Source organism: Mustela putorius, unplaced genomic scaffold (genome assembly GCF_011764305.1).
Source record: "Mustela putorius furo isolate JIRA1106 unplaced genomic scaffold, ASM1176430v1.1 tig00000788_pilon_pilon_pilon, whole genome shotgun sequence".
NCBI classification, from domain to species: Eukaryota; Metazoa; Chordata; class Mammalia; order Carnivora; family Mustelidae; genus Mustela; species Mustela putorius.
In genome coordinates, this window is record NW_025421481.1 from 6,885,350 (window position 1) to 6,909,074 (window position 23,725).

The following is a 23,725-nucleotide window of genomic DNA, read 5'->3' on the forward strand; positions in this document are numbered from 1 at the left end:
CCACCTAGCAGGGAGCTCAATGCAGGGCTCGATCCCAGGACCCTAGGATCATGACCTGAGCCAAAGGCAGAGGCTTTCACCCACTGAGCCACCCAGGCGGCCCCTAAAAGTTCTTTACATATATTGGATACTAACTCTTTATGGGATATGTCATTTGCAGATATCTTTTGCCATTCAGTAGGCTGTCTTTTAGTTTTGTGGATTGTTTCCTTTGCTGTGCAGAAGGATTTTTGTTGATGTAGGCCCAGTAGTTATTTCTGCTTTTGTTTCCTTTGCCTCAGGAGACATCTAGAAAAATGTTGCTGTGGCCGATGTCAGAGAAATTACTGCCTGTACTTTCTTCTAGGATTTTTATGGTTTTAGGTCTGATATTTAAGTCCTTAATCCATTTTGAGTTTATTTTGTATATAGTGTAAGGAAGTGGGTCACCTTTATTATTTTGCATGTAGTTGTCCAGTTTTCCCAGTAACATTTGTTGAAGAGACTATTTCCCATTGCACATTCTTGCCTCCTGTACTGAAGATCAATAGATCATATCATAGGTTGATTTCTGGTCTCTCTCTTCTGTTCCATTGATCTATGTGACTGTTTTTGTGCCAGTACCATACTGTTTTGATTTCTACGGCTTTGTAGTGTAACTGAAATCTGGCATTGTGATTCCTCCAGTTTTGTTGTTCTGTTTCAAGATTGCTTTCACTATTCAGGGTCTTTTCTGGTTCTATACAAATTTTAAGATTGTCTTAGTTCTGTGGAAAATGTTGTTGGTATTTTGATAGGGATTGCATTAAATCTGTATATTGCTTTGGGTAGTATGGACATTTTTACAATATTTTTTGTCCTAGTCCATGAGCATGAAATATCTTGCCATGTTTGTGTTATCTTCAATTTCTTTCATCAGTGTTTTATAGTTTTCAGGGTATAGATCTTTCACATACGTGGTTAAGTTCATTCCTAGGTATTTTATTATTTTTGGTGCAATTGTAAGTGGGATTGTTTCGTTAATTTCTCTTTTTGTTAACTCATTATTAGTGTATAGAAATGCAGTGTTTTTCTGTATATTGATTTTGTATCCTGCGACATTACTGAATTCATTTATCAGTTCTCGTAGTTTTTTGGTGGAGTCTTTAGGGCTCTCTATACATAGTATTATGTCATCTGCAAATTATGAAAGTTTTTCTTCTTCCTTACCAATTTGGATGCTTTTCATTTCTTTTTCTTGTCTGATTGCTCAGGCTAGGATTTCCAGTACTGTGTTGAATAAAAATGGTGAGAGTGGACATCCTTGTCCTGTTTCTGATCTCAGGGGAACAACTCTGTTTTTCACCACTGAGTATGAAGTTAGCTGTGGGTTTTTCATGTGTGGCCTTTATTATGTTGAGGTATGTTTCCTCTAAACCTTCATTATTGAGCATTTTATCATGAATGGATATTGCATTCTGTCAAATGCTTTTTCCTGCATCTTTTGAAATGATCGTATGGTTTTTATCCTTTCTATTATTGAAGTGATGTTTCATGTTGATTGACCTACAAATACAAACCACCTTTGCATTCTGGGAATAAATCCTATTTGATCGTGGTGAGTGATTTTTTTAATGTATTGTTGAATCTGGTTTGCCAGTATTTTGTTGTGGATTTTTGCATGAATGTTCATCAAGGATATTGGCATGTAGTTCTCTTTTTTGATGGTGTCTTTATCTGATTTTGATATCAGGGTAATGAGGGCTTCAGAGAATGAATTTGGAAGCTTTCCTTCTTCTTCTATTCATTGGAAGAGTTTGAGAAGAATAAGTATTAGCTCTTCTTTAAACATTCAATAGAATTTACCTATGAAGCTCTTTGGTCCTGGACTTTTGTTGGGAGTTTTTTTGATTACTGACTCAATTTTGTTGCTGGTAATTGGTCCGTTCAAATTTTCTATTTTTGGGGCACCTGGGTGGCTAAGTGGGTTAAAGCCTCTGCCTTCAGCTCAGGTCATGGTCCCAGGGTCCTGGGATCGAGCCCCGCATCGGGTTCTCTGCTCAGTAGGGAGCCTGCTTCCTCCTCTCTCTCTGCCTGCCTTTCTGCCTACTAGTGATCTCTGTCAAATAAATTTTTTAAAAAAACTTTTTAAATTTTTTTTCTATTTCTTCCTGACTCAGTTTTGGGAGGTTATATGTTTCCAGGAATTTACCTAATTTCTTCAAGTTTGTCCCACTTGTTGGCATATAATTTTTCATGATATTCTAATTTTTATTTCTGTGGTATCGGTTATTTTTCCTCTTTCATATTTGAGTTTGAGTCCACTATTTTTTATTTTTGATGTGTCTGGCTAGAGATTTTTCAATTGTGTTGATCTTTTCAAAGAACCATCTCCTGAGCTGTTGGTTTTCTGATTTTCTGCTCTAATCTTTATGTCTTTTTTTCTGCTCTAATCTTTATTATTTCCTTCTTTCTGCTGGTTTTAGGTTTTGGGTTTTTTTCCCCTAGCTCCTTTAGGTGTAAAGTTACATTGTTTGTGATTTGTCTTGCTTCTTGAGGCAGGCCTGTATAAACTTCCTCTTAGAATAGCTTTTTGTACATCCCAAAGATTTAGCATCATTGTGTTTTCATTTTCATTTGTCTCCATATATTTTTTTATTTCCTCTTTGATTTCTTGGTTGACCCATTCATTTTGTAGTAATGTTACTTAACCTCCATGTATATGTGTTCTTTCCAGACTTTTTTCTTGTGGTTGGTTTCTAGTTTCATAGTGTTGTGGTCAGATACATGGTATGACTTCAGTATTTTTTAATTTGTTGAGGCTTATTTTGTGGCCTAACAGCTATTTTGGAGAATGGTCCTGTGCACTTGAAAAGAATGTGTAGTTTGTTTTAGGATGGATATTCTGATTATATCTGTTAAATGCATCTGGTCCAGTGTGTCATTCAAAGCAACTGTTTGTTTATTGATTTTCTGGGTTTGGATGATCCATTGATGTAAGTGGGTATTAGAGTCCCCTACTACTATTGTATTACTACTATTGATTACTTCCTTTATATTTGCTGTGAGCTGCTTTATGTATGTATTTGGGGGCTCCCATGTTGGCTGCATAAATATTTACAACTGTTCTATCTTCTTATTGGATTGTTCCCTTTAGGTAGTGTCCTTTGTCTCTCAGTACAGTCTTTTTTGAAGTCTATTTTGCCTCCTCTCCCCCATGTTTTAGGTGTATGGTGTCAGATTTTGCATCCTTTTATTTTGTGAATCTCTTGACTGATTTTTATAGATATACTTAATTGTACTGCTTTTGTGCATCTTGTTTTTCTTCTGCTTATGGTCTTTCCTTTCCACTCAAAGAGTTCCCTTCAACATTTCTTATAGAGCTTGTTTAGTGGTCATGAATTAATTACATTTTTATCTGGGAGATTCTTAGGAGGAAAAATCTCTCCTATTCTAAATAATAGCCTTGCTGGTTGGAGGCTTTTTCCTTTCAGCACTTGGAATATATCATGTCATTTTCTTCTGGTATGCGAAGTTTCTGCTGAAAAATCAGCTGACAGCCTTATGCCATTGTATGTAGCTGTTATCTCCTGCCACTTTAAAAGTTCTCTTTTTCACTACTTTTTGCCATTTTAATTACAATGTGTTTCGGTGTGGACCTCCTTGGGTTCTTTTGTTGGGGGCTCTCTGTGCCTCCTGGATCTGGACTTCCATTTCCTTCCTGAAATTAGGTAAGTTTTAAGCTATTATTTCTTCAAATAAGTTATCTGCCCCCTTTTCTCTCTCTTCTCCTTCTAGAAACCCTATAATGCAGTGTTATTATACTGAATGGTGTCACTGAGTTCCCTTAATCTATTCTCATTTTTTGTTAATCTTTTTTCTTTCTCCTGTTCAGCTTGATTGCTTTCCATTACTCTGTCCCCCCCATTACTGATCCACTCTTCTACTTCCTTTAGTCTATTTATTCCCTCTAGTGTATTTTTAATTTGTTATTGGGTTCTTCATCTCTGATTGGTTCTTTTTTATGTTTTTCTATCTCTTTGTTGAGGGTCTCACTGAGGTCCTGTACTCTTTTCTCAAGCCCAGTAAGTACCTTTATGACCTTTAACTTATTTATCAGGCATATTATCTCCGTTACTTATCTCCAAGAGTTTAGCTGTCTTGCTGTGATTTTGTCCTGTTCTTTCATTTGGGACATATTCCTCTGTTTCCTCATTTTGTCTAAACCCCTGTGTCTGTTTCTATGTGTTAGGAAAGTTAGCTATGTCTCTTGCTCTTGAAAGTAGTGGCCTTATCAAGAAGAGGTCCTATAGTGCCCTGCAGTGCAATATCCCTTCTTTATCAGAACCTGGCACTTATGGGATATCCCGTGTGCATTGTGTGCACCTCACTGTTGTGGCTGTGCTGCTTTTGCCTTCAGTCCAGTTGTCTTCCATGGCTCTCTTTACCTGTTGTGGGCAGGGTTTGGTTCCCTGTGTTGTTAGTGGGCCAGTCTGGGGCAGCCTTGGGCTTGAGTTGGGTTAGACCAGGTATTTTCCAGAGCTGCAGGAGCACTGCACTGCAGGGCACTCTCCCTGTGTTGTTCCCTTTTTGTTGGTGAGTGAGGCCTGTAGTCAGACCAAATATCTGCCCCCAGCCCACTCCTGGGGCCACAATCAGATTGCTTGTGTGGTTTTAGTCCCTATTCCCCAGGGCAGGAGTCCCTTTGAGGTGGTGCTGACCCCTGTCAGGGCTGGTTGTATACTGCCATGCTTGTGGTGTTGTTTTGGATGGATTCACCAAGGCCAGACTGGGGGGTAAGCATCCAGGGCATGCTGTTAGCAAGGTAGGTGGAGAGAGTTCTTGCTGCAGTGGTTCACACAGGTGTATCTAGGCTGGGGGTGGGAGAGGGAAATGGTGCCTGCCAGTTCTTTTGTTCTTAAAGAAGTCTCCCAAAGACCTCTGCCCCTCCAGCACATGCTCTGAGATTAGTAAACAAATCTCCCTCCCTCCTGTATACCCCAGGTGTTTTTCAAATTGCTGCTTCAATGCTGTATCTTGGTGGGGTTGTTATGCTGTCTCTTTCAGGGCAGGGACTCAGTTTCCTATCACTCTGGCTCACTAATTTTTAAAAGTTCCAGGTGTGTTAAACCCCACTGATTATATGAACTCATGATGTTAAGTCCCTCTGGTTTTCAAAGCCAAATATTATAGGAATTCATCTTCCCAGCACAGGTCCTCTGTGCCTGGGATGGGGTTTGCTCCTCTCCCCTCTGCACCCACAACATCCCTCCCTTAGGGTCCTGCAGGTTTTTGGCTCCCAACTGCATCTCTGCCCTTTCTACCCTCTCCAGTATGGCCTCTGTTCTACAGTTAGCTATGAAAAGTCTTTTCTGCCAATCTGTAGGTCATTTTCTGGGTTATTTACACTGATGTGGGTATTATCTAGGTGTATCCATGGGATGAGGTAAGCCTGGGATGCTCCTCCTCTGCCATCCTCCCTGGAAGTTCCCAGAAGAGAATTCTCAATTTTCCCCTCAAAGCTATTTATACTGTCTTCCCCAGTTCAATAAATGGCATAACCATTCACCATGTTGCTTAAGCCATAAATCCAGAGGTCATCCTTAATTCCTGTCTTCCTCTGACCACTGTCTACAACACCTGGGCAGATTCCATCTACTCAGCCCCTAAAACACGTCTCAAATCCACCCATTCTCCATTTTCTCAGTCACCCTTCTCATCTAGGCTACCACCACTACTCTCTCCAGAAATATTGCAGTACATGTCCTAACAGGCTTCCTTCTTCCTCATGCAACCAGAGTGATCCTAAAACACACATCAGATCATGGCACCTCTGCCCCATATACCTAAACCTAATTTCTCCCCATGCTTCTCTCTGATGCTCAGGCCTTTCTATTCCTAGAAGAGACCAAAACTCACTCCTAACTGAGGCCTTTGTGTCACCTGTTCCTTCCACCTATCATAGTATCCCCCATATTTCTGCAGAGCTGACCCCACTTGTTCAGATTTAAACTACATGAAGAGGCTTTTCCTGGACGATTCATTCTGAGGTAGATACCTAGTCACACTCAAGTGTATACTTGCTTTGAATTCTGTGTAGCACTTATTGATGGGGATTTATTATCTATCCCCCCCCCCAAAAAAAACACACCTAAGTTAAATGTCCAGGAGTTGTCCCAGTATTTTTGGAATATCTTAGACTATTATATTGTTTCTCATATGGACTGGAAAATCTGCTCCTGGCAGGTGCCTCCATCTGACTTTGGTCTCCAAAAACATCCAGATGATCACAACTGGGTTGGGTGCCAGGACGGCTTGTAAAATACGCATTGAAAAGCCTTCGCTGACAAATTTGAAAATATATAGTGAATAATACTGATGTCTTTTAACTGCCTCAACATCCTATCTCTCTCAGCTGATATCCATGCTCCATTTCCCTCAGGTCCAGTTGTTTACTTTTGAGAAATATTCCATGATTCCTAAGAATATGTGAAGTCCTGCCCACAGCCTTGTGGAGATAAAATCAATTCATATTGGAAGGTAGCCAAAGGGCATGGATTCCCACAGCCTGTGAGCAGGCTCCAAAGTTCACAGTGCAAGAGTGCAAGAGAAATGAGAAATCCTAGAAATCTTTCTAGGCTTTCTTGCCCAAGCACTCCTGAGCAGGTGGCCAGGGCCAGGGCAGATGTGGAAACACCGAAAGATGAGACAGCAGTGTGGTGAAAACCTTCCTCCAAGACCCCTCCTGAGAGCTCACAGCTCAAGCATTACCCAGGAATGGCCTGTTTAACTTCATATGCAAAGGGGCTAAAAATGGTTTTAACAGTAATTTTTATAGCTCAAGTCTGGTCCAAGGCTCAGCTTGACCTGGCCCTGCTCACCCTCCCATCTCCACTCTGCAAACTAACTGCAAGTTCTCAACCAGCCACTTCTCTTTACCACAGAAGCTTTGCACGTGCTATTCCCCCTCTCCCTGCCCCCTCATCAAACTCTAGCTCGTCCAGCTGTTTAGACTTTTTTTTTAATATCAAGTATTTATGGTGTACCTACTATTATTATTTTTTTTAAAGATTTTATTTATTTATTTGACAGACAGAGATCACAAGTAGGCAGAGAGGCAGGCAGAGAGAGAGAGGAAAGCAAAGCTCCCTGCTGAGCAGAGAGCCCGATGTGGGGTTCGATCCCAGGACCCTGGGATCATGACCTGAGCTGAAGGCAGAGGCTTTAACCCACTGAGCCATCCAGGTGCCCCGGTGTACCTACTATTTTTTACTAGGTTGTCAGGAGCTTCTCTAAGTTTGGGGGAAACAGTGAAGAGAACAAAATCCTATACTGTGTGGAGAATGAAGGAATAAATATATATGTGGCATAAAGATTATAAAGGGTAGAGCAGAAGAGGAGAGCAGAAAAGTTAGGATGCTATTTTTGTATTGGGTGAGGAGGTGATGTTTGAGTTGTGACCTGAACGACATTAGGGTGTAAGGCATTCAGGTGTCTGGGGAAAGGCATTCCCACAGAGCAGATGATGTGAGCAGAGGCCCTGGTACGATCTTGGTATGCAGGGAGAAGCAAAGTCAGTGTGGCTAGACCTCACCTTGAGGAATTTGGGCTTATTCTGTAATGGCAACTACTGTAGGCTTGAGAGCTGGAGAGTGACATAACCTGGTTCACCTTCTCTAGGAAGTCCCCTGGCTCCCTAACCACAGAGCACCCTCCCTCCCTCCACCCCTTTTTCAGTATTGAAGTGCTTCTGTGTTTGCTCCCCATCTGTGTGCCTTCAAGAGCAAGGGCCAGGTCTCATTCACCACCTACCCTTTGAATGCCTTGCATACAGTCCTTATGCAATAAACATGTATGAAAAGAACAAACACGATTCTCACATACCTGTTGGTTTGTGACAGGACTGCAGGCCTAGTGTTGGTTTCCAAGTGTTAGGAAGCATGTTTGTACCCTGGTACAGGTACCGTATAACAGGCATCAGCCTTTCTGTTTTAAAGCAGATCGACCCATCTGAGCAAAAGACTCTGGCCAATCTGCCGTGGATTGTGGAGCCGGGACAAGAAGCCAAGAGAGGAATTAATACCAAGTATGAAACCACAATTTTCTGATACCCACCATCCTCCTGTCCTTGCGGTGCCTTGCACGCTGAGCAGTCCCGGAGCAGGCTTCCCTTCGCGCCTCAGTTTCCACCCAGCCCAGGAGGAAGACTGCTCTGTTTGTGTGGCCTTGTCACGGGCGAAAGGCCACTGGCCATTCCTGGGGACGTTCTTTCTGCACCAGTGACAGAAAGTGTGCAACCAAGACTTTCCAGCCGTAACCCCTGAGAGGCATGAGTTGAGATTTTTGGCTGACACTCCCGACTCCCCCCCCACCTGCCACTACCCAAGGTATTTCTAATGACTCTGCCCCCAACACTGCTTTGCTGAATTTGGGGATAATACCTTTAAAAAAAAAAAAAAAAAGGTACAGGGGATCTCTAATACTGCCTAAAAGTATAAAAATCTTGGATTTTTCAGTCAGCAGTTTTAACGGTAGAATCAGAACAGAACTACCCCCACCTGTAAAATCATATCACTGAGCATCATTTCATGCATAAGGACAAAAACCACCCCCATGATTGCCAGGAAATCCTGTTTCCCGATTTCTATATTTGTGGATTTTATATGTAATCAACCATGTCAGATAAAGAAAACATTTACATCTATGGATTGATTCAAAATTTAAGAATGATTCAAAACAGAGGAATTTATTATGCACAGAAAAATGTGTCTTGTATTCAATATTTTTATTAAAAGAATGTTTCATTAATGCACTGATAAGAAAACTAGGTTAGTTGTGAGGGATGTTTCTGGTTTCATTTCTAAATAACTAAATTTTTACTGCTACCACCAAGAGGACTGGCTTGGGCGTGGCAAAGTGCTGATGACACTCCCCAGAGCAGGAGATTAGGGCAAGCAGACTGGCATCCAACCGAAAGTGCTGATGCAGCCATAAGCTGCAAAGATTGTTTTTTTTTAACCTTCACAGTGTTTTAAAGAAAACGTTAAAAAAAAAAAAATCTAGGGCTCCTGCTGTCAAGATTTCTGTCATGGAAACCTTGTTTGAGAAAGGTGTTAACAAAATTCTATTGCAAAAATTTTTTTCTAGAAAAAAAAATACAAAAAAAAAAAAAAAAGAGGAGAGATTCCAAAGTAATAAAACTCTTTTCTTGAAACAAATAAATGTTTGCTTACTATTTGATTAAATAAAATTTACTTACATTTCTTTAAGGTATTTTAATTTTTTTAATGTCTCTGTGGAGTATTTGTATGATACCATAATGTATATTTATGTAGAATCAAATTATATAAACAGTACCAATATCATTATAGAAAAAAATAACATTTTAACGTATATTGTTCTAACTGATCATATTGTGAATCATTTTGAAGTTCATTATAGCGATATTGATAAATTGTGGGATTGTCTTAATGTTTTTTTTTTATTAACCAGTATTATTTCAAACCTGAGGATTATCAGTTATTCATCAGTTGGTGAGTTTTAAAGAAAGATAATTAAATTTTATTTCAAACTGACAAATGTATATGGATTTAGTTCAGTGTTGAATAATTTTAATACAATATTAAATTACTTGACCTGAACAGTTCCTTGTATATATTTTGCCTATTCACTGTTGATATGTATGTAGTAAATGGAGAGTAAAATAACACTGAAATATGGTACCAAAAGGTAATTGTATAGGAGCAAAGTAAACAGTAGCTTTGCTAAGACAGAAACATATGTGTAAATATGCTTGGGCTTCCAGTTATAAATTTTGTAATTTTTGTCATTATTTATATCCTATTAAAAAAAAGCACACAAAATAAAACGGAAATTGTACAGCCACCGGTGCTTGGCATCGTTCTGTGAGCACCTTCCCACTTCCATTTAGGAAAAAAAGCAAAGGCCCGGCCTCTTCCAACAGCTATAGCTAAAGGGCTTTTTTAATTGGCAAAATTGAGAAAATTTACTCATTTCTAAGTTCAACCAGTCTGAGTAAGATTCAGTGGCCTTTAAAGCTTAAATTTCAGCCAGAAAACACCCAATGTCTTTAAATATTACAGTAGGCTACAAGGAGAAATTACCAAAACAAATTTCTAAAAGGGCAAGGACCACCCAAATAGATCATTTGTGTGGGACAATACAGATAGTATGTTTGGGAAAACAACTACGCATTTGTCTCAGGTTGGGCTGCTAAATGAAATATCAGACTGTGTGGCTTAAACAACAGATTGTATTTCTCAGAGTTCTGGCGGCTGGAAAGTCCAAGATCAAGATGCTGGCAGATAAGTTTCTCTCGGAGGGCTCTTCTCTTGGTTTGTAGGCATCTATATCTTCCTGTGCGGTCTCATGACCTCTGCGTGTGTGTGCGTGTGTAAGTACACATGCACACAGAGTTGGGGGGCAGCAAGCTCCCTGTTGTCTTTTCTTGTAAGGGCACTGATTCCCTTCTGAGGGCTCCACCATCAATACACCATGTAACCTAATTATCTCCCAAAGGCCCACTTCCAAATACCATCACATTGGAGGATTAGGCTTCAACATATAAATTTTGGGAGGGGTTAAAACGTCACATAACAACATCAATCCTTCCATTTTTCTAAAACACATGTGCCAGCTGCACATCAAATGATATAGGGCCATATTAGAGATACCGGAAAGATCGACATTTCACATTCTATATCCTGTGACTTTCAGGAGATCTCCCTGCACTCCTGGATCTAAGTCCGTTACTCTTTGAAACACAGACCAAAACATATGGGGTGCTACCAGCCAGACATGCACAGTCACATAGCTTTGAAAACACTAAAACCAGCCTGAGAGGGGATAACATTCACCGAGGCAGAAAAGGCAGGTTTCCTGAATAAAGGTTTGGGCTGGGATTTTAGCTGGTAATGCTTCAACTGGGCTAATTTGGCCCCTTTTTATCTTTGGTAACCACCAAGAGGTCAGCAGTCTTCTCTCTGTGGATCAAATGCTTATTTGTTATCAGTTATGGTCCCAGCATGAAGCAGATGGCACATTCCAATTGGGATATTTTAAGAGTTTAATAAATAGAATACTTACATAGGTGTTAGCAGCATGAAGGGAAACAGACGGGTGGAACAGTGTCCCTGGGCTGGTAATGGCCTGAGGGAGAATGGGAAAGGAGAAGACTGTATGGAGGGGGCTGCCAGACAGGCTGAGGGACATGGCCAGTGGTAGTGGCCCTCAGAGAGGGAGCCAGGGATTAAAATAGCCTGATCTCACTCTCCACCCTGCATTAGCTGAACCCACTGGAAGCCGGAAGACAAGGAGCCCATTGATAGGGTCTACACAAGACAGGGAAGAGGAAGGAGAGATCTAAGGGGCAAAGAGAAGAGAGCCAGCACATACAATGAAGGGATGTGCAACTGATTTCTTGAAGGGGGAGTCTGACACATTAGTAACTGCAGTATCCATGGGCAGTCGTGATCCTTGAATGCTAGTACTATTCCAAAAAAGAACTTTAATTCAATTATTCATTTTTCTTACATTATATTCTATAAGTTTGGGTGAATGAACCCTATGAAAAGTATGCCTAGTTAATTCATTAATAAGTCATGGCAGTGGTTTTTCTCAAGACATACCAGATTTTCTGTTGGAATAGTTAGGAATATTATTGGGGTATATAATGTTTGGATATGATGGGCCATTAAACAGGCTTAGACAATGAACACATGGCCAAATTCTCAAAAATAAAAATTCACACTTGGACCCCAAGTAACATTGCTCTTAAGCTACTTCTGAACAGAAAGGAAAATGTGATGAATGGGCTAGCCTCCAGAGTTCATTCTCTCACAGAACTGGAATATAATGACCATGTTCAGAAGTCTATATGGAACAAAGCCTTTTTTAAAGACATTTTTTCAGTTCTCTTTTTATATAAGGTATTCACTGGGTATGTTTCCTATGAAAATCAAGCAATCTGACGGTAATAAAATATAAAATATAATTGGGGAACGAGCCTACATAGGCCAGCAGAGTCTACCTGCACCAAGGCTGCATCAACCTGCTCCCTACTCCATTCCTGTCCCCCTACACCTAGCCCACCCCATTCCCATTTACTGCTGTCTATGAAAATGTACAAATGAACCCAGGCATCTGGCTGCCTGAGCAACAGAGTCCTGTGTCCCACAGAAACCAGCTCCTTAGGAGGCAGAGAATTTCCTGAGGCTCGTTGCCCAATCACCGTCCTGCATACTGTGAAATTCCGTTAGTACCCATGAGCGAGGTCTTATTTTGGTAGGGGAATTAACCCCAAGAATATGGTGCAGACCTAGGAAGACCAGTTCCACTTAACTGTTTCCTCTCTTCATCCCAGGCCATTCTACTCACTGACAACTTCCTCTGTGTTCATCATGGCTCCATTCTACTTAGAATTGTTAATGCAAAGATGGTCATTCCTGACCCAACACACTGCACATTGTGTATCATAAGGAATTATAGCTACAAATTAATCATCATCAAAATAGTTTTTGTTTTACTCTCCAAAACCCCAGAGACCTGGGCTTGTAAAAGCTGCATAGGTGCTTAACTTTCCAAGAGTAGTTAATGATCAAGGGTATAAAAATTTACATCAGACTGCAACAGAGACTCTGCGCTGTCCAGCTCCATTAGAGTCCCTGCAACAGCTGAGGTTTTCTCAGGGGTTCAGACAACTGAAGAGCATGCATGTCACACAACAGTCCTCACAAGCACAGCAGAGCGAATGTGCATCTTCCAAGTCCTGCCATTAGGAAACATCTAAGTTACGTCTCAGAGGACAGTATGAGCAAGCTGAGATAGGGTTGTTCTTACTCATGACATGGTAATAAAAGCCGTTCAAGGAAATCCATATTCAATAATTTAATTGTCCTCTGGATGTCTCAGTGCCTCCTCAATGAAGCATCCCAACAGCTGCTCCGTGAGGAGCCTGCAGCTCTCCCTCTTACTGCCTCTCCTCAATAAGATATGTGAAAAGGGAAGCCAACACGCCTCCAAGTGAGAAGCAACATCAGCTGTTTTCTGACATTTGAAAGGCTGATTTCTCTCTACTTATCGAAAGTGCATGCTTCGTTTTCTGAGAGAAAAAAAAAACAAAAACAAAAACCGCAATGTGCTAATTGTTGAGTCAAGGGAGACTGGGAAGAAAGGCACAGGAAATTCAGGAATACCATTCGAGCAGGCCATTTCCGGGCTGTGTGTCTGGGTAGGGAGATGGAAAGTTGCAAACTCATATGGCTTCAGAGCCACGCAGGCGTCATGAGGGAGGAAGGATGTGATGATCTACAGAGCAATGGTCTCATTTCAGGGGGCAGCTCCTACTTACTTTCAGCTGTTTGTTGCCAGGCAGAAATAAAGACCCTGGGTCAACAGATTTTCTAAGAAATCAGTATTTATGCAAAATCACCAGATTTCCAAATGCTGGCAACAAACTCAGCATTTTAAAAAATAAGTGTGGGCCAAATAAAACTCATCTGTGGGCTGGGCGTGATCCATGCATCACTTCTTTGTGACTTTCTGAGATTCTACCAAGCTTCAACAGCCTCACAGCCAGCTAGATGTCCAGTACTTATCAGAGGAGGAACAGTGTGTCTGTGGCTAGAGTGAGGGGGTGGAGGAGGCAGAGATGCAGAGTCACTGACATTTGTTGGACTACTCTTATACACCAGGTTGGTTTATTATCAGGAACTGAATTTAGGAACTAGTAGCAAAGATCAGAAATAACAGTCTCTTAAACAGGAAAGGGTTGAATTTTTTTCTCATGTAATATCAATTTCAGAAGTCATACAGGGCTGGAATGGGAGGTCAATAAGCTCCTTCTACATTCCTATTCTGTCATCCTTAGCATATAACATCTGTAAGGTCACCTCATGATCACAAAATGGCTGCTGGAGCATTACCCAGCACATCCACATTCCAGATAATAAAAAGAATAATGACCTAAGGTCTCCTACCCCCCAACTGAGTAAGACAATCTTTTAAGAGCTTTCCTGAAAGTTTCAACCCACAACTCTTTGGCCACCCCTATATAGGCAGCTGGAAAATGTAGCTATTGATTTTAGCCAAGCACACTGCAGCCCCCAACAATAAAGGAGCTGTTAGGAGGAAAAGGGAGAGACTGGATATTAGGATGGCCACCAACAGTGTCTGCCATGATGGAAATAATCATGGCACTAGGTAAAAAGTGAAACCAAGTACACACAGGTGAGACACGTGGATAGAAAAGCCATGACCAGAGGAGGAACTGATGGTAATAACCCTAAAGGAGTTGCTCTATAAATTAACCATCAAATCCAACCACAAAAGATCCCCACACCTGTGTTAATATAATAGACATATCAAACATCTGTGCTGCCCAGCAACACTCCAGAGGTTGTCTTGGCAAAGCAGGTAGGGAGCATACTGTAGAAGCAGTCATCAAAGCTGGCAGCTGGACAGAAGAACTGGCAATGGCGTGGTCATCAAGGGCAACAGAGCAAAGGGTACTGGTTCTCAATCTCCACCGCACTCTGGAATCAACTGAAAACTTTTTAAAATAATATGAATGCCTAGTTCCCATCTCCAGAGATTCTGAATTAATTGGCCTGGAATGAGGTCTGGGTATAGGGAGGTTTTTAGATTTCTCAGATAAATTTGGTGCAACAAAGTTGTAAGAAGCCTCACCCCTGGATGGATGAGGCCCTCCTGATCCCCTGAGTAGTTGGGCAGCACACCAGAGACTCCTTGGGAAGAGGTCCTTGAGAAAACTAAAACATTCGCTGAAGGTCACACAGCTAGGACGTTACTGTAGCCAGGATGTGAACTTGGATACACCTGACAGCCAAAGCCAGAGTTCTACCATACTTCCAAGCACCAAACCCAAGCAGCAAGCCCAAGGTCTCTTTTCTCCATTCTCATTTCCAATCCTCCACTACTCATGGGTGCAAACACATCCCAAAAAGAAGAAAGTTCAAAAGAAGGTTTCAGACAGTTCAAAAGAAAGACCTACCACGAGGTAGAAAAGGATGCCTGGAGAAGTCAGTCACAGGTTCCCCCTTCATATATCATGGAAACATGGGCAACTAACAAATGGAAGTTTATAACTGAAACAAAAGATGAAAATGCTATTGAGGTATCAGATGCTTGACATATCTTTCAACCCTCACAAAAAACTCTGCAATCAAGTATTGTGGTCCCTATTTGACAAATAAGGAAACTGAGGCTCTGAGAGGCTCACCTTTTCAAATGGAGGTTAGAGGAGAAAAGGAAATGAAATCAGGTGGCAGAAGAAGGGCTGCCACTAATCTCAAATGAACCCCCTAAGAGTTTCAAAGCAGAAATAAGCATCTCCAGGGAGCAGGCCATAAGGCTGTTACCTTCCATGTTCAATGCTTGAATACTATGAGAATTGAGACCAGGCTGGGTAGTAGCCAAGGGCTGGAAAACCCAAAACATCCCCCAACCTCTGCCATCCATTTGGATCCTACCAGAATGAACCCTGGTTCTTTTTTTCAAGGAGCAATCCCTACAGGCACAGAGATGGGCTAACCAGAATACTAAGAGTAGAAGCTCCTCAAGGGCAGGGACCACCTCTGACAGCTCAGGACTTAGAATCAGTCATGACACATGTTGTGAATGACTAAAATGAATAATGAATTAAAGTGCAGAACTGAAATGATGTTCCTGGATCCTCTCACCCAGGGGCTTTAATGAGGTGGCCAACTGCATGGACCAAACACCCCAGCTCCACCACTTTGCTGTGGGGCGCTGGCGACTTAACCTCTCTGCACCTGTTTCCACATTCTAGACAAGAGATAATACCTTTGCAGCCCTGTTGTGAGGATTCAATTACATAATGTGTGGAATGTGCCCAGCATAGGACTGGCACAGAAAACAACAGTAAAAAAATAACAGCTCTTCCTTCCTTCCTCCTAAAAAGGATTTGTTAGGTATTAGAAAGTTATTTGACAGAGTGGGGCAAATAAACACAAGATAAAGGGTTTAGAATCACTGCTAATTAAAAATGAATCAGAGATGAAAAACACAGATCTCCAAAATCTTCCCCAGGGGCTGAAACCCAAGCCGTGACCCCTAGACGAGTGTTCATCTGCCATAAACCCAGGAGGATTCCACTTCCAATTGAAACTGACATTCAACTTACAGCCCAGTGGGTCTGGATCTCTCTATAAAGAAAATCAGATTTGGACTGTGGCCTTGGCTTTGTCACAGATTAACTGCTTGGGGTGCAGTTCTTCCTCTCTAGGCTAGGACTGCAGAGTCTGCAAATCCACTCAAGTACTATGAAGACAGAATAAGGGCTGGGGAGGCAATGAAGATCTGAATGGATGGCGAAATGTGTGCTCCCGCTCCCCACAAGAGTCACCTTGTGCTAAGCAGGAGCTTAGCACATTCATTCAGTTACTGGGTGTTTTCCAGTTTGATCAGTTGCTCAGAACCACGCCACCCAAACTTAGACCTGGCATGCTCTCTGTAGTTACTTACTCCAGCCCTGGGTGATGGGAAATCACAGCTGCAGATTTTTCTGTTCACTTCTCTGTGACAAGCAGTATTCCCCGTTCTGAAGACCTAACCTCATAAATGAATTTACAATGAACACCAGCAGCTCATTTCCCTGAATCATAATTTAAATGAAAATTTCCCCAAGTTATGGTCTTCTTACATCACCTTAGAAGTAATACACTGTTGATGCCAAATGGTTTCAAAGACTTGGTCTCTGGTGAGTCCCACGTTGGATGTCATTTTTCTACCCCTTCCCTGTGAATATACACAACTACATTATAAATCTAAGGTTAAACTTATAGCCTGATAGCAGCTGATATTCTAATTCAGGCATTTAATAACTATATAGTATCTCCATAGTTTTAAGGGGAGGGGTTATGAGCTAGGAAATCTATTCAAGTGACAATCTTCAGAGACCAAGAATTATTCGAAAATCATTTCCTCCTTCTCTCAAGGTTGGTAAGTAAATTATAATATCATAATGTTGAATAATAGATTGCCATACTTGCCAACTTAAACATGTTTATTCATTTCATATAATCTAGAAGCAAATCTTTTTTATTTAAGTGAAGTTTTACTATCCTCTAATGATGCTTCACAATAAAATGCCAAACTAAAGCAGAAAGATAAAGAAAATGCTGGTGACCTGCCACTTCTTAATTAGCCTCTTGATATCCTAGTGCAGAGGGAAAACACAGAATGTGCCATGGGCACTCAAGCATCCATACAGGAATTTCAATCATTCAACAGATATTTATTGAGACTCCCAACTGGAGCCAGGCTTATGTTAGACTGTGGTGTAAAAGACATAGACCTGGCTTCATGGAGTTTATGATCTAATGAGGGACTCCAATAAGTAAATAATACAGGGTGCTAAAAGTCATGGCAGAGAAGAGGGCACTACGAAAGGACTGGGCAGACCTTCAGCAGAAGGGTTATCCCAAAGAATATATGAAGGATTAGAAGGAATCGGGGAAAAATTAGCCATGAAATGGTGAGCACAGAAGAGAGAACAGTGTATACAAAGACACAGAGGCAAGAGAGCACACAAAAGGTCCAGGGTTTTAAAGAAAAGTGACAAGATTAAGATGGCACTTTGGAAAGATTGAGCAGAGGGATGTGACTGGGGGCAGAGACAGCAGCCAGCAAACTGCTGTCAGGCCAAAGATGACACAACCTGAATTACACTAAGGAATGTTCACTGAGCACTTTCTTGGTCCAAGCGCTGAGGTAAGTACTTCATAAGCATTATCTTATTAAATCTTTACAACAACCATGAAAAGGAAGAACGGATACCCATTTTACAGATACAACAACTGCTGATATTTTCTTGTTTTCTTATTATCTGTTATTCCCAACCTCTCCTAACAATTATAATGTATTTATGTATTGCCCCAACTGCTACCTAAAATAGTGCTTGGCACACAGTAGATATGCAAGCCATATGGGAAAGACAAGCAGGTGGCTGAACAAACAAACCAATAGAGAAATTTTGCCCCAAATCACATTGAGTTAAGAGACCCACACCCACTGCATTCACTATAACTTACCACACTACGCTGCAATTCTTATTCTTTTGGGTCCTTCTCTGTCTCCTGTGCTGCTCCCTCGTCTCACCAACTTCACACTGCCCTGGACTCTGGCTTACGACTCCAGTCTTGTGTATCAACACCTGTTTCACTGCTAATCTCATCTGACCCTATGGTTTTAAATACATTTGATTCACTAATGATTCTCAGATTTATATTGCCATCACAGATTTTTCCCATGAACTCCAGACCTTTTTATCCAACCACCTACTCAACATCCCCGCTTGGATATCTAATGGCCATCTCAAACCTACTATATCCAAAACCCTGCCTCATCTCAGTTAATGGCAACTCTAATCTCCTTCCAATAGTTCAAGCCAAAGAGGCCAAAACCTTGGTGGTGTTCTTTTTTTTATTTTTTTCAGGGTTCATTGTTTATGCACCACACCCAGTCCTCCATGCAATATGTGCCCTCCTTAATACACACCACCAGGCTCACCCAAAACCCTCAGTTTGTTTCTCAGAGTCCACAGTCTCTCATGGTTCATCTCCCTCTCCGATTTCCCCCAACTCACTTCTCCTCTCCAATTCCCAGTGTCCTCCGTGTTATTCCTTATGCTTCAAGATCAAAAGCTTCTGCATAGCAAAGGAAACAGTCAACAAAACAAAGAGGCAACCCAAGGGATGGGAGAAGATATTCACAAATGACACTACAGACAAAGGACTGGTATCCAAGATATATAAAGAACTCCTCAAACTCACACACACAAAACAGATAATCACGTCAAAAAATGGGCAGAAGACTCGGTATCATTCTTAACTTGTCTCCCTCACAACCTTTAACCAATCCACTAGTAAATCCTATTAACTCTTATCATTGAAATGTATACAGAATCCAACTGTCACACCCCCTACTATTGCCATCTTAGCCCAGGTGCCTTCATTTTGCCCAAATTATTGCAAAAGTTTCTCATTGGTACCCCATGCCTCTCCCCCTTTTCAACTGAATCTCAATTTCCCACTGCCAAAGGAACCAACTAAAGCTTAAGTCAGATCACTCCACTGCCAAACTAATCCAGTAGCTCCCACTGCAGAGGAAAAGTCCTCACAGTTGCCGAGGAGGCCCTGCATGGTGATGCACCTCTTGTTACTCTCCTGCAGCAAACCAGCTTCCTTGCCAGCTCTGTAACAGAGCAGCCCATCCACTGTCCTGTCTGCGCTCACCACGCTCTCGCTTGGGAATCTCTCCAGATACCTGGATGATAACTCACTCCCTCACCTTTCAGGTGTGGACTCAAGTCCTTCTCCGTGAGCACCTCCATCTAAAACTGTAAAGCTTCTCCCCTTCCCCGCTCAAACATACCAACTAATATGCTATAGATTCTATTTACTCTTTTTCTGCCTCTCCTTGGCACATACCACAGTCAGAAAAAGATTGTTTGCTCACTTTTATATCCCCAATTCCTACAAAAAATGCCAGGCACATGGTAGATCTCAATAAATATTTACTGAATGAAAGAAGAAATAAGTGAATTCTCTTCTTTACAAGCTCTTCACCATGCCAGTCACATCAGGTAGCAATCAGAGATAAACTGAGGAGATAAAATTTTGATAAAATTAAATTAGACATAGTTGATAAAGCATTAATAGAAAGGATGACAGTTTCGGTTTAAAGGCCTTTCACATTTGTTTTCTAATCAACAAAGGACAAGCAAGGAGTCTGAAACAATCAAGAATGTTTTTCAAAAATATTTTAGAAATTTTATTTTTTATAAAATTTTTTTACTTCATGTATTAAAATGTATACCAAAACAAAAAAAAAAAGATTGTGACCTGCATCATAAATACAAAACAGTTTTCAAAACATACAAGACACATACAATGTAAAAAAAAAAACTTTACATATACAAAATGCAATGTAATTTCCATTACAAAAAATAAAGCAAGGGAAAATGCTTGAAAAATGCTCATCTGCAAATACAAAACAAAACCCTCCCCTTGACTTGACCACTTGAGCTGCCTGGAAAACTGCAGCTCCATGACGCTAGACTTCCCTTTTTCCTTCACGTTACCTTGCTTTTTACCTTGTCTTTTTGTCATGTTACCTTTTCTTCCCATTTTTCTTTTTATTTTAAAGACAAAGGCCAATCAAGATTTTTTAAAAGCTGATGTTTGTTCTATACTTTAATAGTAACTGACGAAAGTCAGATAGCTTTTAATTCTAAAAGTTAATACTTTATACTCCGAGTTATAAATGAGTTCCTAAACACTGTATGCAAATCAAATTATGATTTGGATACTCTAAGCAGAACATTCATTTACAGAAATTCTTTCATAAAATTAAGATTTTCACATCACATTTGCTTAAATCACAGTAAGCCTATAAACTAGTTCCTCAACCCATCATAAAAAAAAGCAAAATCTCCTTAATAATTCTATCTATGGCTCCCTTAAATGCTAATAGTGATATTTAATCTAAAAATACATCTGGAGTGGTCTAGGCCCTCCTACCTACACCACATCTAATACACACCAAAACAGAAACTGGCTCACTACTTACTTACTATTAACACTAATACTTCTTTGATTTAGTTTCTATTGCAGCAGCAAAATTTTTGAATTTTGGTTATTTTCTTATATGAACCACATCTATTATTAATTTATTGCCATTTCCCTTAACAGTGTATTGTCAGGGGAAATGGAGACTTAAACTGCAATTAAAGTTCCTAATCAGGAGGTTAAAAAAAAAAGCCGGTCGATACACTTGTTCCCTTCAAGAGCTATCTTTCCTGATGAACCTTGGAGGAAGGAAGGGAGGGCGGGAAGGAAAGGAGAGAAGGTGGGAAAAGGAGGAGGAAAACAGAATGGCTGGGAGGTTAGAAGCGACATCTTCCAGAGTCACAATGACTCTTTTGCTACTGCATAGAAAACCACTGAGAATTCTCTTGAAATTCACTTAGAACAGCACTGACCGTGTGCCATTCATCTGAGTAAACAGAGTTAGAAGAAAATGGTTTTTTACTATATTTCTTAGAAATATTCTGTTGAAACTTATCTTCTGTTAAAACCGGCTCCTCTCCAGTTATTCTAATTTATAAAAATTTAACTATGGAACAATTGCTTAAAAAAAAAAAGAGGAAAGTGAGGATTATGAAAGGTCAAGTTCAGTCAAGTAACAAGTCTGGTACATAGAAAACCAGAGCAAGCAGGACAGCACCCAATTCAGAGACAGACAACTGGGGTCCCAGCTGCAGCACAGATCTGCCATCAGCTAGTGAGAAAAAGAGCAATAAAATCTCTCTTCAACAGGTGTAATTTTTGCTTTACAAGATCTCTTGCTTCAAAGAACTTTTGAAATCCAACACTCATGTATCGAGTGAATTAAAAGAAATGCTGCAAACTGTGCAAGCAGACATAATATTTTAAAAGCAAATTTAAGGGGTGCAAATAAGCACCAAGACTGTAATTGGGAGAACTATCCCCCTTGGGGTATATGTGGTTCAGAAGGCAGGTCTGCTCTCCTGAGGCACAGCCTGCTTAATAACAGCATTAAAATACATATTTCTTCCAAATTATTCTCATTAATTATGTCAACCAATTTGAATGCGTCAAGAGAGAATTTTACCAACAGTATAACAAGGTACGTATTTACATTTTCATTTGCATCTTAAGGACAAACTGTTCACCATAATGATGATGATTATGAAAAACAAGATTAAAGGTGTGTTCATTTGGGAAAAAGCTACATTAATATTATTCATCCAACCACAAACACTTTTGTAATGAATGCAGTAACTGCAAAACAATTCACAGCTTTATAAAAAGTCGAAATATAGAGTTTCACTAGAATTTTTTCCAGTTCATAATTAAAAAGAGTTCAACTTACATTAATTCTTAGCTACTTTACTCTAACATCTGTAAAATATATAAAATACCAAGATTATCCACAGTCACATATGTTTTGAAGTCAGGGGACACGTGTATTTTCTTAAGATAGGTTCCATTTGTGTAGAAGGTCTGTGAGGATTCCCCAGTGACAACATTCCACCACTGTTCAGAGAAAAAGAAAATGCTCATTAGACTGGTAATTACTCTGTGCAATAACTGTAGTGCCAGCCAACTCCTTCACCCTATCACCTCCCCACTCTCAAACTTGAGCAAAAGCAGGGGAAAAAGTCTAAGGTTTAAAGCTGAATATAGTATAATCAACTTGGTCAGCCTCTCCTGATTAATCCTGGTGACTGCCTCAAAGCTACCAAACACAGCCCCACTACAAGGCATGCTGGGAAAATGTGCAGCCTATTGAAAGATACAGACACAAGGCTGTACCAAGTCCACCATGGCTATGACTGCACTGAACTCTGCTGCCTGCTGGTCTTTCTCATTGGAATGAATAGAAGAAAATGCCCCTCTTTTCTTTAAAAATGTCCCTTTGCAGACAGACTGGTATTCTGATAGACACTACTAGACAGAATGTTCTCTCTACTGAATCTTCCTTTTCACCAGGAATGATTTGAGAGCCGATGACCAAGTTTCTTTAAAATAGCCTATACGTTTATTTGCTAAATAAATACTGAACATCTCAAATGCAGCAGGTGCTCTGGCCAAATCCTCCCTTTCTCCTCCTGATAACTGAATTCCCTAAGATTACAGTGCTCCCAGTCATTTACCAGACGGAGATCATAAAGCTTACTCATGTACCTCACAGTTGAAACAAGGGCAAAAGAGACAATGTACATGAACACCTTTTGAAAAGGGACATTGAGATTCAGAGTATTATTAACAAATAATGGTGTCACGCATTTTTGTATCTGGGGCAGTGCCTAGCATTCTAGCAGCTGACTGGGCCAGCTATTTCTGTTCACTTAGTAATAGTAACTGACGAAAGTCTACCCTATGGACTTCAGTAAACCTCACTGACGCAACTCGTACTAACTCGAAATTTTTCAGAACTGACAATTTTGCTTTATAAAATAGCAATGTAACAAGACTGCAGAGGACACATTCCACCTACTTAAGACTCATTAGTTTTTAGTCACTAGAAGCAAATCATAGAGACAGTAAGGCCCTTAGAGATCACCTAATCCAACTGCCTCATTTTACTAATAAGGAAACCACGGTTCTGAGAGAAAAAAGGCCTCATCACCCAAGATGCTGCCAGCAGGTGGCCGAGCTGGAACAGTTTCTGGTTCCTAATCTAGTGCTCCCACCACCTCTCCCTCTATTCAAACAAACCACTCAGAAACACTACACTGGCCACTAACTTGAATATGGACTAAAAAACAATGACATTAAAAACAACTAATACAGGGAATTTTTAGGGCAATGAAACTATTCCATATACTACTACAATGGTAGACACATGTCCTTATACATTTGTCAAAATTCACAGAATGGAGGTGCCTGAGTGGCTCAGTCCATTGAGCATCCTACTTTTTTTTTTTTTTTAAAAGATTTTACGTATTTATTTGACAGAAAGAGACAGCAAGAAAGGGAACACAAGCAAGGGGAGTGGGAGAGTGAGAAGCAGGCCTCTCCCTGAGCAGGGAGCCTGATACGGGCTGGATCCTGAGATCATGACCTGAGCCAATGGCAAACGCTTAACAACTGAGCCACCCAGGAGCCCCAAACATCCAACTCTTGACTTCAGCTCAGGTCATGGTCTCAGGGTCGCTGGACTGAGCCCCATGTTGGGC

General features: G+C 40.6%; 2 protein-coding genes across 5 annotated transcripts in view; one reads left to right on the top strand and one right to left on the bottom strand.

Annotated features, from left to right (window-relative positions):
* ANKS1B (ankyrin repeat and sterile alpha motif domain containing 1B) overlaps positions 1-9,843 on the top strand; it is a 1,114,451-nt gene extending 1,104,608 nt beyond the window's left edge. The window contains 1 exon segment of the mRNA XM_045084805.1: positions 7,956-9,843. Coding sequence (XP_044940740.1) covers positions 7,956-8,066 — 111 coding nt within the window. The 3' untranslated portion in view covers positions 8,067-9,843.
* A 9,628-nt stretch (positions 9,844-19,471) lies between these two features.
* APAF1 (apoptotic peptidase activating factor 1) overlaps positions 19,472-23,725 on the bottom strand; it is a 90,288-nt gene continuing 86,034 nt past the window's right edge. For 3 of the 4 annotated variants that reach the window (XM_004742933.3, XM_004742932.3, XM_004742931.3), the window contains exon 28: positions 19,678-22,079. In XM_004742933.3, coding sequence (XP_004742990.1) covers positions 21,933-22,079 — 147 coding nt within the window. In that variant the 3' untranslated portion in view covers positions 19,678-21,932. Of the gene's footprint in view, positions 19,622-19,677; positions 22,080-23,725 lie in introns of those variants that run through there. The other variant, XM_004742935.3, reaches the window with a different exon arrangement.